This window comes from Pteropus vampyrus, unplaced genomic scaffold (assembly GCF_000151845.1).
Source record: "Pteropus vampyrus isolate Shadow unplaced genomic scaffold, Pvam_2.0 Scaffold150, whole genome shotgun sequence".
Lineage (NCBI taxonomy): Eukaryota > Metazoa > Chordata > Mammalia > Chiroptera > Pteropodidae > Pteropus > Pteropus vampyrus.
The window spans coordinates 2,422,373-2,440,431 of record NW_011888931.1 but is presented as its reverse complement, the minus strand read 5'-3'; the positions used below and the strand labels follow the sequence as shown (position 1 = coordinate 2,440,431).

The following is an 18,059-nucleotide window of genomic DNA, read 5'->3' as shown; positions in this document are numbered from 1 at the left end:
GAATAACCTCAGATGACACCCACAAAGGAAGCAGGGACCTCAGTCCTACAACCTCAAGGAACTGAATTCTGCCAAAATCCAAATAAGCAAAAAATTGAATCTTCCCCTAGAGGGCCCAGAAAAAAAAACAGCCTTGCCAAGTGCACACACATTGAGGACTGTCGTGTCTTCTTCATGAATTAACCTTTTTATCATTAGAGTCACTGTCCCTGTTTAACTCTGGTAATATTTCTTTAGGAAATATTTAAAAAGTCCATAAATTGACTTTTTCTGATAGTAATATAATCACTCAACTTTCTTTACCTGATACATTTTTCCCATTCTTTTACTTATAATCTATCTATATCTTTATATTTACAGTGAGCTTCTTATAGACAGCATGTTGTTAGGTATTACTTTATATCCAGCCCAATAATCTCTGCTTTTCAATAGGAATATTTAGACCAGGGGGTCAGCAAACATTGTCTCAAAGGGCCTGATAGCAAATATTTTAGGCTTTTTGGGCCATATGCTGTTTCTATTATAACTATTCAACTTTCCATGTAGGACAAAACCAGTCATGGACAATATGTAAATGAATAAGCATGGCTATGTTCCAATAAAACTTTATTTATAAAAATAGAGGGTAGGCCTGCAGGCCATAGTTTGCCGAACCTTGGTTTAGACCCTTTATATTTAATGTAATTAAAATCCACCATGTTGTGATTTGTTCTCTATTTGTGCCAACTATTCTTGGTTCATTTTCTCTGTCTTCTTTTGAATAAATTGGATATTTTTCAGTATTCTCTTTTATTTCCTCCATTGGCTTATTAGCTATAATTCTGTTCTAACATGTATCATTATCTTATTACATTCCATCTTCAAATAATATTCTACCACTTCACATATATAAATTTTATAACAGTATGCTTCTATTTACTCATCTTATCTTTCGTAATATGTTGTCATGTATTTTACTTCAACCTATTATACACCTCAAATGCGTTTTTATTATATTTGCCTTAAACAATTATCTCTTAAAAATTTAAATGAGGAAGGGGATCTTTATATTTACCATATATTTACCATTTTCAGCATTCTTCATTCCTCTGGTGGATTCATTTGGGCAGGCAGTTAAGTGACAGCATTTTCCTTCAGCCCAAAGAACTTCCTTCAATGTTTTTTTCAAGTGGAGTCTACTGATAGGCATTCTCTTACGATTTTTTTTTTTATCTCAAAATGTCTATGTTTCATTTTCTTTTTTGAGGACTATAGTCTCTCCGTATAACTTCTAGGCTGACAAATGTTTTCCTCTCAATTTGTTAAAGATATTCCATTGTTTTCTGCTTGACTTGTTTATTATGAGAAATCAGTGATTTTCTTATCTGTGTTCACTGTATGCAATGTGTCCTTTTTTCTCTGGCTGTTTTTAAGATTTCCTTTTTATCACCAATTTTTCAGCAATTTGATCGTAATGTGTATTTTCTTATGTTTATCTTACTTGATACTAACATTATGGATCCCTGAGTTTATAATTTTCATCCTTTCTCCTAGGACACTAATGAGACATGTCTTAGACTACTTGATGTTGTTGCATAGGTCCCTGAGGCTCTTCACTTTTTTCAGACTTTTTCCCTTTTTGTGTTTTATTTTCAGTAGTTTTCACTGCTATATCCTCAAGTTCTCTGATCTCTTATCTGAAGTGTCTAATCTATTAAATTCATCAATTGAATGTTTCATTTCAGATATTATATATTTTTTTCAATACTGGGTAATAGTTTTACATCGTTCATTTCTCCCATTTTACTCATGGTTTTCTTTAAGTTCTTGATATAAATCAGCTTATTTAAAAGTACTGCTTAAACTGTCTTGTCATTTCTGGGTTGATCTCTCTCTCGATTGATCTTTCTCTTGGTCATTGATTGATCTTTCTCTTTGATCATGGGTCACATTTTCATGTCTCTTTGCACATGTAATAACTTTTTATTAGCTACTAGATATAATGTATGTTACATTATTGAGTGTCTGGATTATGTTGTCTTCCTTTAGGGAATGTTGAGTTTCATCGTGGTAAGCAGTTAATTCTGATTAGGGAAATTCTAGAGTGATCTTTGTAGTAGAACTAGTTTAGTCTCCTTACCAAGGCATGGCTCTTTTAGTGTATCTGACTGTCTCAGGGGTTCAGCAAGGTCTCTCTCCTCTGGCTAGTCAAAAATTAAATGTCTTCCAGCCCCACAGGAGCTCTGTAATTGTTCAAGTCCCTGGTAATTGTTCTCTGACTCAGTTTTCTCTTTTGCATGCCCGGTTTAGCCTTCAGTCAAAGGCTCAGTGAAATTTTTTTTCAATTACAATTTTTTTTCAAATACAATACTATATTAGTTTCAGGGGTACAACATAGTAATTAGACATTTAAATAACTTACAAAGTGATCCCCCTGTAAGTTGTGTACCCATCTGACACCATACATTGTTATTACAATGTCACTGACAATATTCCTTGTGTATACTTTACATCTTTGTGACTATATTTAAAACTGGCAAATTGTACTTCTCAATATCTTCTTCAGTGGATTTCTTATGCAGATTTTTGGCGCTCTCCTTGAGGGTACCTCCTACCTCTCAGGTACCCTCCTCCACAAATCTAGCTTCTGATCTCTCTCCTCCATTTAGATTGCTATCTCCTGTCTGGATCCTACCTCCCTGATCTGGAAAATACCTCTGGTCACAAGGTATTGTGACCTCGCTTCATGTGGTTTCTATCTCTCAAGAATCATGAATCCTGCATCTCCTGTTGCGTAATGTCTAAAAATAATGTTCTCATATATTTTATCTAGTTTTCTAGTTGTTTACAGTGGGAAAGGAAATCTGTTACTTCACCCTGGCCATGCTTGACTTTGAATACAGTTTAATATAATAGTAATTTAATATTGTTCAATTTAGTTCCAATTAAAGAAGTCTGGGGCAAACTTATATCTGCAAGACAATCTTGGAATCTAGAAATTAAACTGTTGGACAGTTCATGCTGAGAAGTGAAAGAACATTCATATCTGTTTTCTTATCATAAAGAGCATGGGATTTTTAGGGACAGCTTTAAAATAGAAAACAGGATGTTGATTTTATATCATAATCACTCCTGTGACTGGTCTCCCTCGCTTCAGGCCGAAGAGTCTTTAATTACGGACAATGTCATTCTGCCCCATGGATTATAGTAGGGACATTCGTCATGGGAACCTGAAAATAATTTAGCATTAAGGTATGTTTACAAGATACATGACATTTCACATATGTACAGTATACACGCACCTCATGTCCATCTTTGAAGCTATAGAATCGCCTCACTCCCGTACCAAATTGTATTCCTAAAATTCCTGCCTGCCTTATCCAAACTATTTGGACACAATATTTTTTATATACATATATATATAATATATATATAAATATAAACATATGTATGTATGTACATACACATAGATATAACATAATAGCAATCTCTATTTTCTTCCAGTATCATAGACCACCTTAAAACAAGAGATGTTTAAGAAAAAGGAGTTGATTTTTGCTCTCGTATCTAGTCTAGTCAATTTATAGTAATCTCTATTTCTCACCAGTCTGGTATCTGAGTTGGCCTTTGTCACTTCGGAGAGGGGAAACAGATAAATTGCGGGCGTGATAGTGATGTTTTAGTTGGGATGCAGTAGGATGCTGCAGAGACACAGAGAGACTTGAAGCAGAACCAAAAACTGAAAATACGTAGTTCTTTTAGTGTAGATTGTTGCTGTTTTCCGTCGTTGGATGTGGGAGAATAAACTATTCAATTGAATAATGCTTTGCTGTTCAACATAACCCTTACTTTATTAAAGTTTGACTGGACAAAATTTTCTACTTGAAGTAAATCGAGCAGGAGCAATTCTTGGCACGTATCCTTTTAAATACGTGCCATCTTAACTCATTCTTGCCCCTCTGCTGCCCCCCTGTGGCGGTTTCCCATTTCAGCACGGTGTCGGGTCCTTTACTTCCCATCCCCCACCTCCCTTAACATATTACCCCAAGCAAATTCCAAGTCATGTCCAACCAACACTTTTGAAGCAACTAACACTTATGAAACAAAATGCTAGAACAAAATGGAAGGCTGACAAACGCCTTACCCGATCTCCACGATCCGGGCCTTCAGAGCCTATGGAGTGAGCTTTCATCCTGGCATAACAGATAAACTTTCTGCTTCCTCCCCACTATGTGTAATCCGGGTCCTTCCCACCCCTTGAGACACTCCCAAACCCACTTTTAGGGACTAGGCCCCAAGCGCTTCCCAACACAAACCACAGTATCTCAGCACTTAGCAAGCACGTATGCACACAAAAGAAAGTGTTTCTAAGTAATTTGAACATGTATCAGATACCAAGCACTTAAGTTTGATAATCGCCTAATAAATAAATAATTACTTGAAAAATTAATAAAGCGTTTATATTTTTATTATCGGCTTCATTAGCATATAGTGGTCCATAAGCGGGAATCTTTGCTTAAGTGGCTCTGTTGGAAGGAAGTAACTGAGGCTAATAGATTTTAGGCCCCAGGTTTGAGTGTAGACTCATTTACTGGGTGTCTGGACCTCCGTTTGTAGGGATAATAATGATGCCCATTTCTATGGTTATCATGAGGACTAAGAGATGATGCATAAGGAGACTTAATGTGTGCCTGGCATTGAGTAAGTTTTCTATAAAGGTTAGCTATTAGTAAAAGCTATTATTACTCTAAATACTATGTCTCTAGAAACAAGGCAAAAACTTTTATAACCTTACAAAGCTTAATTTTCCACTGGATACTAAATGCTAGTGAATTTGTATATATTGTCTTAATTTGTTATCATTTATAGATCATATCTTTTGTTAATTACCTCCGGGTTAAAAGATTTTTGTTTTAAATAAAAAATAAATCACATTTAGAATGAATTTGCTTAAAAGAAATTTATCACTATCTTTTACTTTTAGTTACACCTATCTGAGAAAGCAATATAATTAGCAACGAAACAGGCATACTCAAGGAAAAATTTTATTTTCAATTGAGATTGCAAAATAATTTGGTACTATAATGCTCCATTAAAATGGAACATTTTAGACTAATATTATTCTCTTTGATGATTTTTTTTCTGCTAATAAAAGACTTAGAAAATATAGAATAATGATTCAAAAGCACTGGTAATCACATGATTAAGAGTTAATCTTTCTTAAAATACTGATGAATTTATGATTTCTTTTTCTCTATACCAACATGGTCCTATAGAATTTTCTGAGATGATGGAAATGTTATCTGTGCTTTCCGAGAACCACTAGCCACAGTAAAAATGCTATAAAATCCGAAATGTAGTAAAAGCAACCGAGGAACTGAAGTTCTAATTGTATTAATTAATTTGGATTTAAATAGTCACATGTATATAATGGCTACCATATTAGATAGTATAGCTTTAGACAGAAATTTTTATAATATTGATAATTTCATATTGGGAGCATTTTTCAATATTATTAAATAATATGTAAACATGATCTAAATGGCTCATTGTTTCATTATATAGAGGAATTACTATTAATGTGAACATCAATAATTATAAGGAAATTAGATTTTTCTTTCCACTTGGAAATAAATTTTCTCTTGTAAATAAAGCTACGACAAACTACGAACCCATTACATTCCCACTAGCAAGTACACAAGAGTACCTATCTCATTGCAGCTTAGTGAGCCTTGAGCACTACCCCATTCTTAAAAAATCTTTGTTTACTTGATAAATAGAAATGATATCAAATGGTGTGGGTTTTTATGTCTTTAATTGGTGGTCGCGGTGGGCATGGAGATACCACTCAGATTTCTCCTGAAGAGATGTCCGCCTCAGCTGCATTTGTGTGATTTGCAGACAATCCACCTGGCACTTCCTTAAGGACTGCCTTAGCTACAGACAGCTGCTTCCCCTAAGGCTGTGCCTCCTGGGACAGCCAACACCCAGCGACTGAGAGAGGCAGAAGTATAAAGGCTTGGCCATTTAGGTCTGATGTGGGCAACTCTGACAAGTAATATTCATTCCTGCATTCTTGGCTGGATTGGCTGAGGCTTTGAGGGGCCTGCATCAGAGCTGGACATCTCTATCGGCTCAATGTTTCTGCCCCGTTGCTTTCACAGGTGTGAATCCCCACTAAATACCTCAAACTCAACTCAGCATCCACTCTGAAGAACCCAATCTACAACTGAAGTGATGTTAGACTTTTATTTGCCTTTTTTCTGTCATGTTTGTGTCGAGAAGAATTTTGAAGCCACTTCTGGGCAAGCAGGAAAGAATGCCTATGTCAATGAATATATTTTCAATGGAAAGATTTGTTAAGTCTGAAAATCATAGAAAAATAATAAAGGCAAAGTTGGATGTATTTAATACAAAACTTAAAATTTTCTGCACATGAAAAACACCTGGGATAAAAAGTTTTTAATGTACAAACCGTAAAGTTACAATAGATAAAGTTTAATACTTACCATTAAAGATATCTTATATGTCAAATTAACCCAAGGAGAGAAAACATTGTACCATCCTGTTTTACTTGTATATTTCTTTAGTATATAAAAAACAGTCTGCTATTGTGTCTTCTCTAAATGCATTTCCAGAAACCCTTCAGAACTGATCTATTCCTCTGAAACTTCAAGAAATCCAAAATGAGGATGATCTGCAAACAAAAGGAATTCTTTGATTTGCGAAGAAATGCAACAAAGAAATAAGAATATGGCTTTTTAGTTCTTCCCATCCTCCTATTCCAAAAGAGCAGTGAGAAAACCTCAAATAACAAAGTCTCAGCTAACCCCATACCTCCTCTCTTACAGCCTTGCTCACTGACGACCTCACAGATGCAATTATCTGTGCCAAGAAAATTGTTAAAGAGACAGAAGGGATGAACTACTGGTAAGATGCTTCTTTTGGAAGACTTAGGCTGATGTAGACAAACCTACGGTCTGTCCATTTGTCATGGCTGCAGTGGATGTTGACAAACTCATCTCTGTAGTGTGGTCCCCACAGTGGTGTTAATGTGACTTGTCTATAACCTTCTCAATTAGTGTGTGTGTGGGGGGGAGGTGCGGTGAACATAGTGGAAGGCATTCGTATAGGGAGGAGAGAGGGTATTGAGCCATGATAATTTGTAACGGCATTTCACGTTCCAAACGATAGAGAAAGGGTTGCTTTCTAATATGAATTGGAAAGCATCAATGAAGTCAGTACACCAGAGGGAAAAAGCTTGAGTTTGCTCTAGCTTTGGATAAGATTTGGAAGGTTACCACAGCATTTTGTGGGGAGAGAAAATAAGCAGCAGGAGAGGAAAATGATAAATTGTCAGGACACTTCCCTAGGACCGTGCATGGGATGGTGTTTCGTGGTGCTCACTGTCACCTCTGCACCTCTGCTCTTCGTGAACATGGCTGATCAGGTCCCCCACTTGGGGAAACCAAACTTCCAGAGATGTAGGTGTTTAACTAAATGACCGTCTTCATAAAAATTGCTTCCTTGTTGCATTGAGGTGAAGGATGACTAGGAGAAAACCGGGGGGAGAAAAGTCTTAACGAGGCAAAACAATAGAGTCTTTGGATCTCAGAAGTAAATGAAACTAAATCCTGGGCACTGCTGGTTATTTATTTGGGTTAATTATTTATGGTTTTTCAACCTAAGAATATTTGGATTGTCATGCTTTCTTCTTTTGTTTCTGCTTCCCTCACCCCCTTAGGCAAGGCTGGAAGAAACACTGCGAAGGCAGAGACCTGTCTGAGTGGAGAAAAGGATGTGAGGTTTCGTGAACTGGAACTGGACCAAGGATGCTTTTGCAGCGACTCCCTAGAATGTACAATGAATGTCAAAATGTTTGTGTCATCTTGTCCCCCTTCCTCCCAATATTCCTTTTCAGAGTCAGAGATTAAAAAACAAAACAAAACAAAAAACTAACCTACATTTTTAAGAAAATAAATATTTCTATTTAAATGTCTTGACTTCACGCTGACTCTGTTTCAATGATATTATAAAAACATGATGTTAAGACTTGAAAAGTCACCTACAAAGTGTTCTGGCCCTGGATGGAACAAACTTTTCTTTATTGGAAGGCGAGGCATCCCTTGGTTGACCTCACAGATTGCAAGAATCTTGTCAGCTTACGATCCCTTATTTTTTTTTATTTTTTACGCCTACAGCACCTGGTCTTCCTAGGTGGTCTCCCATCCAAGTATTAACCAGGCCCGACCCTGCTCAGCTTCCTAGATCAGACGAGATCGGGCTTGTTCAGGGTAGCATGGCCATAGACATGGCTGCTCATTTAAAAGTAAGTTTGCTGACCTGTGTCCTGGAGCTTGGGGTCATTCTTCTCCTGGTCAGTGGACATACAATCCTTCCTCAGCTCAGCAAGAATGTTCCTGCTTCCTCTGGGCAGTCCTGATGGGCATTTCATTGGGACCAAAACGATGCAATTGCAGCTCTTAGCCCCGATGGTCAGAGAGCTCCCCATGTTACTGCAACATCCATTTAAATTAAATCCATCAAACTCAAAAACCACACTTACATCCTCATAACAAAATTGTTTCCAGGCTTAGATCTATAGATTTTATTAGTTTGGTCAGGAAACTGGCCTGACTATTTAAAGGATATTTCACTGCATGATCTCGAAGAGATATTCCCAGGAGTCTCTGCTCCATGCAGGATGGCCTCTCTACCCTTCCCATGGCAGTGCAGCTCTGCTCAAGCTGAGTTTTCTCTTGTCGGTTCTCTGTTCTTCTGGGGAAAGTACGGTTGGGGTGGCTTTGTGCGACTTTTGGTAAAAGCGATGTGCTCAGGTTGAATGCAATCTGACCCCAAGAATGCACTAAGTTAAAGTTTGTTGTAGACATAATTATGCCTACAAATAAGTTTCACACTTAGAAGAAAGTCTGCACAGATTACACTGATGGGCTTTGTGATAACACCTAAATGATCCATAAACACTCTGGCTGCCAACTGCCTGAGTTTTACTGTTGGCTCATTTCACATCCACTGGTTTCACTTGCAGGCATAAGCTTTTAAAAAATCTAAACAGCTAATTGCCAGAAGAATATAAACATTTCATACATGTCTAAACAAACATAATCCAGTGACAATTTAACAGGCATTACAAACCATGGGGAAAAAAACTTTTAAAACTCATGTAAGAATTAAAAAATAATTCTATAAGATGGCTGAAGGAAATTTGAAAAATATAGGACCTATTAAACTGCACTTAATCAATAATCTGTGCTTATGAAATCCATAGATATGCATTTTTCATTATTATTGTCCCATTATCCATCTGCCCTGTAGTCCTTATTTTTAGCCAAAACTCCCGCTTCATTAAAACCAATGGTATCATGTTAATGACCTAGGTTGGCACGGCCCCGGCACCAGCTGTTTGAAGACTAGGGGAAAGATTAAAAATAAAACAAAAAAACAAAACCCAATTCCAAAAAAAGTGCTTTGAAATTCAAGGTGAAGAGAAGTTGGCTGGTCTTACATTTGATTGATCTATTTTTTTTTTGCAAAACATAAAATTTCTAAGCATGCAATCCTACTCATGCTTTCTCTCCTTAAATGTTTTATTTAGTTAGTATTTCTATAAATAATAATTTAGGATTAAAAATTTCATTTTCTCATTATTTTCTACAATTAATGCCCTCAGAAATTCGAGAGAAAAATATTACTTCTACTTCTGAGTTATCTTCATTTAACAAAAGTATATTAAAATAACAACTAAGATTTATATTCCCTTTTAGTTTCCAGGACATTTGGAAATATGTTTTCAGTTTCTCCTCACAACCGCCTTATCAGCAGTTTACCAAATGCATTGAGCAGACGGTCAGATAGTACGGCGTAGAATTTCATTTATGTGGGTACGTTCTTTCTTTGGGGACTCAGCCCTGCCTGACTCTCGGTACCCTCTCCCCCAGCATCTGTCCCTTTGCATCTCAGCCTGGTTCCTACTATTTCTTAACACTTTCTGTCTGGTCTACCATTTTCTTGATGTCTCTTGAACCCAATAAACCATTTCTCCTTGGGTGTCTTTGCTCTTGGTTTTTCCCGAAGCTGAAAGATTGTGCCACTTCCGTATAGCCTACTCAAGCACCGCCCAGGCGACATGAAGCCTCTCTGCTCCGCCAACGTCCTGTCTTTTCTTGATGCTCTTTCGTAACAGCTGGGTATGTACTATACATAATGAAGTCATCAGGGACTGGTGACATCACCTGGTCTGTAAGCGACTTGAGGCCTGGCCATGTCTTTTACTTCCCTCTTTCACAATTTCTTTTGAGGGCTAAGCACATAGTGGGTGACATTTGAAAATGTTTGATGTTGATTTTTTATGCAATTGGATACATATGGGATCATAGAAAGAATACAAATGAGACATCGCATTTAGAATATTTTTATTTTCAAATCAGGTTCACATCCAATATTTCAGGTACCTTTCACAAACACCTTGGGACATGATGTAACAGAATCTTCACTTGGTATAGAAGACACTGAGATCCATAAAGGTTGACTCTCTCTCCAAGGCCCACAGTGCCACAGTGCGGACTCCAGGGGAACCCTGCCACTCCACACGAATCTTCAGGAAAAGTGTCCTCGTTCCTTTAAAGATACGGGGTGCCTGAGCCCCTCATCTGTATTCAGCGTTTACTTCCTTAACTACTCCAAATATAGCACAAAGTCTAGTTGGCCCCAAAAAGGTCTAGGAGAAAAGAGTAGAAAATGCTTTCACCCAAAATTTAATCTCTTCAAGGCAAAAAAAAAAAAGATTTCATTAGAAGACCTACAGAGATTTTCTCTGTCCTCCCAAAATGGATGGAAAATGCTCCAGATTTCTAAAACTTGAAACAATAAACGTGTATTACTTTTTTCCAATTAGAAAAATTTACAGTTTTTAATTTAAAAATTTAAAATAGCAAAATTATTTCTTCCAATGTAGGCCAAATATTTGGTCCCTAAGAGGCCCTCTCCCCCGGAGTCATTCTGCGTATCCTCTGCAGTGCCTGCACACTGTGGGGACACTACTCACATCACTGTCATTCAGGGCAGCCGTTCCATGGAGCTTCGAGCTGCTAGCAGTTTTGTCCATGCGGTGATGTCCAGGGATGGAAATTCATACAACCAGCTTGCAGAGGAGCTGCTGCCTGGGAGAGCTTAGGATCAGGAGAAACCTTGCCTGCAGCACAAGTATCTGTACCACAACAGACTTCCTTTAGGGATCTCGAGGCAGCTACATAGCATTGTGACTTGGATAGGTGACCTTCTCTGGCCCTCATTTACCTTTCTTCTGATATCCCGTTACGTCTCTGGTGCAGGGGAATGAGAAAGAGAAATTCCCAAACTGTTCTAAATCGCAGATACAGCAAGCACATCTGTTTAGGCGGACGCTTCTGTAACAGCAGAAAGGAGAGAAACAAAAGGTCAGCCACTAATGAGCAGAGTCTCGCAGGAGAGGAGAAGGAAGAGGAAAGACAAAGGATATATTTTTTTACACGAGGCCGCGCCTCGAACAATTTTTGCCACCCGGGCCTCCTCACTGATGTTCAACCCAAACGAAACACCGCATACCGAGCAGCGGCATTTTCCTTTCCTTTGTTTTCATAACCCTGTGAGTTGGGCTCTGATTCTAACAAAAATGCATATTCATTGGGGGAACATATAGAAAAAAAAATACTTTTAGAAACTATAAAAATAAAGGATTCTCATCACTCGACTATAACTGCTACTAATATTTTTATTTTTTCTTCCAGTTTTTTCTATTTTGTGTAAAGTTGGAATTACAGAGTTTTAATTTTGTAACCTGCTCTCTTCACTTAATACATTACAAGGTTTCCCCCAATTAATATTTTCAAAAATACAGCATACTAGTTACTATGCTTTCCCATAATTCATTTCCTCTTTCCCCTCTTGTTGCATATTTGGGTTAACCAATAACCTTTTCAGGTCTGGGGCTCTAGGTCAATTTCTGCGAAGGGCCCCTTCTTGTCTTGTTGCAGAAATGTTACAAAAAATCAGAACTGTGAGAAACCAAGCACCACTTGGAGAGTTGGAGAACTCAGGTTTATTACGCTCGTGGTCCCAGAAAAGCTAGCACTCTGAAGATCTGGGCCCCGAGCTCAGGGGCAACCTTGCCAGTTGGCATGCGCTGATTGGTTAATTTGTCCTCAGGCAGTTACAGAGAGTGGGAGTTGCTATAGGTTACAGGCAGTTACAGAGTTACAAAGCGCGAGAGTTTCAGACAGGAACTTAGGCAACACATCTGTTATCTAGACAGAACAAGCAAAAGGGAGGATGAGTCTTTAGTTAATTTTGAGGTCACTCTGCCCTTCGGCCTATGTGGCAAGCATGTCTACAGAAGCAGAACAAAGAGCTGTTATAAGGTTAGCCTTTAGAGTGGAAAATTCCTCTTCATTCTCACTGCTTATTCCCCTCTGAACTTCACCAAAAGCCCTCAATACATGATTTTTATGGGGTCCATCTTTTCATGGACTCCTTGACTGCTCAAGGGATGACCTAAACCGAGACTAGAAGTATGCTATACGGCCACATTTTCTAAACAATTAGGATCGATTGCCATTTGGTCTAAGATTGAGAGAAAATATTTAAACTTGGTACTGTCTTGAAAAATCTAAACCATGTGTTTACCATGCTGTGTCACCGCCTGTAAAACGAGAATGATATATTTGCCATACACAGTCATGGTAAGGATTAGCAACAATTTCAGAAGCACATGACACAAACCAGGCTTTTAATAAAAATTGGTTATTATCATTCTATTTCTATATTTTCTTTCTCCAGTATATTTTATGTGATTTCTAACAGGTACTATAGACACTTCACTAAGATGAACTATGTTTTGTGTGAAATAATGACTTTTCTGAAAAAGAAAGGGGAAGATCTTTCCTGAAAAAACTGCCAACGAAACTGTGACTAAGTTTGTTTTACTAGGTCCATGCTGCTGAGATTTCCAAGCGACAGGGTAAAAAGTTAAAGCGGTCTCTAGACTTCCCCCACCCTGCTCGCTACCACGCCCCCACTGGCAACATAATTCTTGGTGAGGAAGAAAAAATAAATCTACAGTTGCCTTGAAAAGCACTCATGCAAAATAAAGCCCAGATTCATAAGTAATCTGACTTCTGCATCACTTTTCAAAACAGTATCCTGTTACTAGCTAAAGCAAACAGAGCGGTTTCAACCCAGGAACTGACAGGCAGTGCAGAGGGCAGGTTGGAAAAGATTAAATATTTGTGCAAAACCCTACACACCCCTTCACAAAGGGCAGCCTTAGTCTGGAATAAAAGGAAACGGGTAGCAAAGGAAGGAGATGCGGGAACTGAGAAAAGCCTTATCTTTCCAGAGGAAGGATTGGTTTGGGATGAGGACATGGAGCAGGGACGAGGGGAGAACACAGTGCGGGTGTGAGGGCTCTGGTCACTGCCCACCTGGCTCCTGCCTTCAGTGCTGAGGCTGCACTTTTGACCTGTGCAGTGGAGTCGGGCCACAGGGGCTCCGGGGACGTTGGAAACAAGATGGTGAGAGCTTTGAAGCTGCCAGGCTGTGATGGTGGAGGCCAGAAAGAGGCACCCAGTCTCTCAGCAGCACGACAGCGAGAGGAGGGGGAGGAGGCTGGGGTGGAGGCCAGCAAAGCGCATTGTGCAAATCGGGAGTCCAAAGGCCTCCCAGTGGGAGCGAAAGACACACCAGAAAAGGGAGATTTTAGAAAATTGTTTAAAGATCACAGTTTTCAACTGTGCTGACAGTCTGTCAAAGCCGGCTTCTGCCTCTGAGACATTTCAGTGGCTGCCAGGAACTTCGAATTCAAAAAAAGAACAAAGAGAGAGAGAGAAACCTCATACGATAGAGAGTTCTGTGCAGACAGTAGAAAGATTGCTGATAAGATGAGAATCGTTTAGGAATCAAGATTTTTCTGTGGACTTTGGAGCTTCTCCAGGCCCCACCGCAGAGACTAACACAGCCTCCCCCACAGAATAAACAGCCCAGGGAGGCCCTGGAACACACTCCTGTGGCCCATGTTAGAAGATGGGGAGAGGAGACCCCATGGGGAAGAACAGCCTGGTTACTGTCCTCATGGGTCTCAATCCTGGCTGCACAGAAGCATCATTGGGAGTCTTTTTAAAATGCCGATGCCCAGGCCTGGCCCGCTTGTGTTAAATCAGACTCTCTGAAGATAATGCCCTGATGTGGGGATCTTATAACTCCCCAATTAACTCAGCTAGGACCAGGAACCCTAAGCAAGAGACTTGCAGGGGCCCTGCTGGAGCAGGCTTTCCTGGGGCTCCAGAAGCCCATTCTCCTCCTTGAGAGAATATCAATTACCCCACCTTCCCGCTGCATCCTGGGTCCTCAGGAAGTCATTCCCCTTGAAGGCTTAATCCAGTCTCTGGATTTGAGGAGTTGAACCTGGCCATCAAAGCAGATGGGGGAAACGGGGATATAAACTGTTCAACTGTCAACAATATTTGAGTGAGTACCACGCGCCAGGCCCTGCGCTGTGCAGAGGGTGTGTGGAAGCCATCATGGTGGGCGTCTGAGTGTTCCACGTGGGGAGAGGCAGAGGAACCGTCCACTGTCCGAGGTCTACAAACACACAGAGGGCTAAAGAACAATTTCAGAAAGGTAAAATCATGACTCTTCATGCAAATCTAAAAGAAATACATGTCAAAGATTTTATCCAGCTCATTAATTAATGAGAGAACCACTAACATGTTAAGACCAGTTGAAAGATATTTGAAGACCTAGATATTTGTAGGCAATTTTACAGAAGGAATGTTAGGGTACAATTACTGGGTTAGATACAAAACTAATTAATGTCTTAGAGGATTTAGACTATATGTTTTTGACCTTTGAACAACATAGTTTGAATTGTGCTAGTCTACTTATTTGTAGATTCTTTTTAACAAATACTGTAAATGCATTTTTTCTTCCTTATTGTAAGAATATAGTATGTAATACATATAACATACAAAATATGTGTTAATTGACTTTATGTTATTGTTAAGGCTTTCAGTCAACAGTAGGCCATTAGTAAAGCTTTTGGGGAGTCAAAAGTTATATGTAGATATTCAACTGTGCAGGGGGTTGGTGCCCCTAACCCTTACGTTGTTCAGTGGTCAACTGAATGAGCTGTACTCTGGAGTTTTATTTTTCTTTCCAGATAGAAATTATTTGCATCTCTGTTAAAGAAAATTCCGTGACTTCATACATAACCTCTCCAAGTCTAGGAATTTTAAGTAAAGTGCGAGTTGAAGGAAGTGCATTGCCCTTGGCTAATCCTTAGGTGGGCTTTTGTCCATATGACACTGAAAGGACATTCGACTCATCGATTGCCTTATTTCCAAGTTTGATAGTGAGAGAAAGGCAATGAGACTGCAGGCCTGGAGAAGAAACACTGAGGTGACAGCTGCAGAGTCACACACAAGAGCCCCGCATCTAGGCAAAGACGAACCAATAACATAGGGGTGCTGTCTGTCATGCTGAACTTACTTAGCTGTGCCAAGTAAGGTGTCACCCACACATTAGTTATGGCTCCAGCCCCTCAAATTTCTAGGAAGATGGATTCAACTTTTTATTCTACAAATATCGTAAGACCTTCTGTGAGATTTCTGAGAATTCCTGAAGTGCTTACATTCTCACCGTCCTCTCTGGTGCTGAGCTCCTGCTTCTGCTGAACTAGTCTGCTTAAAAAGCCTCTCATTCCTCAGTGACAGAAAAAGCGTCTTTTTCCTTAGTTTGCACAACACACACACACACACACAACCCATTCGCATAAGACATTTCTATGGACATTACTAGAAGGTTTAGGAAACTTGGAAGATTTAGATTTCAAATGCAAACAACTCAGAAATTAGCAACAGCCATCCCCCCAGGTCATTGTCATTTGCCCCCAAGTTCATGAATGTCCAACTTCTTCCAGCCCTGGTATCCTGGGCTGTTTGTTCTGCTGCACTTGGAATAATCCATGAGATGACTTTTGTAAACTCCTTAGCCTTCTTTGAATTACAGAAATCTTTGAGAACTTGCAGAAAGCAATGAACTCTTTGCTGGAAAAATGCCCATTTGATATATACACCATTGAGTCTTAAGGACCCCGAACCGCCTCACCTATCATAGAGAAGCCGCCTTTAAACTAAAAATTCTTGATCTATTGTAAGTCACATCTGAAAAATACTGAGATTCCTTATGTGTGGCCCGGTGGAGGATGCTGTATAAAACAATTTATATGGACCCACTTCTCCCTCTGGAAGGCTAGCTAAGATATAAACCAGACCAAGATGATGTAACATGCCCACTGCCTTCTCTGACTTCCCATCCAGCAGCCTTGAGAACTCACAACTTTATGCCTTAAGTCAGTGGTTCCCAGCCCTGCCAGCGGCCATGGACTCACCTGAACCCACCCCCCAAACACCCTTATTTACTTCATCTGCAGTGCGCCTCAGCATTTATTTAAAGCCACCTGTGCCTCTGATGGGTAGCCAGGGTTGAGATACTTCAGGAGGAGACAGAGAAAAGAGAGAAGAGAGAGCTGCCGCTGACTTCATTGCTGATGTGCAGACACTTCCCGAGCTAATCACTCCCAGCTGCAGGTAAGTGAAATTGAGTGGTTTTATAAGCTGCTTAAAGTTTAATAATCCAGAATATAGAGTGCCTTTAGCATCGCGTATCAGGAAGAGGACCAGCCGGGGAATGAGAAATCTGGGATTCGGTCCTAGTCCCGCCTGGGCTCCCACTCCCCAGGGCCTGCCTCCTGCATGGTGGTCAAAGGCACAGCCCACTTCAGTTCAAATCCCATTTCTGCCAAGTGGTGAGGAACTTAGCCCCGCTTAGCCTCTGTTTGACTTTGAAATTGGAAAATAGCATTACCTCGTGGAGTTGTGATGAACACTGAAGTGCCTATAGCATCCATTCCAGCACAGAGCAAGTGCTCAATAAGTTTCTGCTGTTACTACTATGATTCAGCCCGGCAAACCTCCCAGAACCATTGTGAGGGTGTTATTCTCGCTGACCTGGCTCCAGGTAGGCTGAAGCCAGGACACCAAATGGGCTGATTGCAGAGTTCCTGGAACAAAACTTGAAGTCTCTTACTCTCACTCCTCAATACCTTCAGAAAGGTCTTTCGAGACCAAAATTTGAGAAAGTTCTGGAACAGTCCCATCCTAGTCAAATGTGAGACCACTATCTAGTTAGCCAAGCAGTCTCGTAATGGTTTATAGCTACTTTCCCACTTGAGGCTGAGTGAAAACCAGCTCTTGGGACCTGGAAAAAGCCTGAATACAAAGGCAGCAACAGTGATTGTAACGAAGTGGTCGAATTAGGGGGAAAAAAAATTAAGTGAGCATTACCTCATTCTGGATATTTCAAATGCTCCCACAGTAGGTTCTAGAATAATTTAGGGTGATCTGAAATGCTTAGGTGACATAGCTCAGAAACTGCAGAAATTTCTAAAACTTTCTCTTTTGTGTTTTTCCTATGAGTGCTGCCAAATACACCCTGAAAAAGCAACTGAGTTCCCCAAATTCCTGGACATCGGCAAACAGGAAGTTTGGGGCATGGGAGCTTCCCGATTGGTTATAAATGAATCTCTGTCCATTTGCTCTGAAATTGCTTTCATCCACTTAATGAAGTTTTGCTATCGCTAATGGAAAAGCAGTATGGATTGTACGCACTAACTCAGGCATCCAAGTAGTAGTCTGATTTCTATTTGAACAAAGAAAAGGAAACAAATTCTCTAAGAAAGACAGGAAGGAAGGAAGGAAGGAAGGAAGGAAGGAAGGAAGGAAGGAAGGAAGGAAGGAAGGGAAGGAGGGAGGGAGGGAGGGAGGGAGGAAGGAAAGGAAAGGAAAGGAAAGGAAAGGAAAGGAAAGGAAAAAGGAAAGGAAAGGAAAGGAAAGGAAAGGGAGGGAGGGGGAGCGAGAGAGAGAGAGAGAGAGAGAGAGAGAAAGAGAGAAAAAGAAAGAAAGAAAGAAAGAAAGAAAGAAAGAAAGAAAGAAAGAAAGAAAGAAAGAAAGAAAGAAAGAAAGAAAGAA

General features: G+C 39.7%; 1 protein-coding gene and 1 pseudogene across 1 annotated transcript in view; one reads left to right on the top strand and one right to left on the bottom strand.

Moving 5' to 3' along the window:
* LOC105298318 (lysozyme-like protein 1) overlaps window positions 1-7,793 on the top strand; it is a 12,210-nt gene extending 4,417 nt beyond the window's left edge. The window contains exons 3-4 of the mRNA XM_011369496.1: window positions 6,831-6,909; window positions 7,724-7,793. Coding sequence (XP_011367798.1) covers window positions 6,831-6,909; window positions 7,724-7,793 — 149 coding nt within the window. The remainder of the gene's footprint in view (window positions 1-6,830; window positions 6,910-7,723) is intronic.
* A 378-nt stretch (window positions 7,794-8,171) lies between these two features.
* On the bottom strand, window positions 8,172-8,290 carry LOC111745265 (annotated as a pseudogene).
* Between the last annotated feature and the right edge of the window lie 9,769 nt (window positions 8,291-18,059).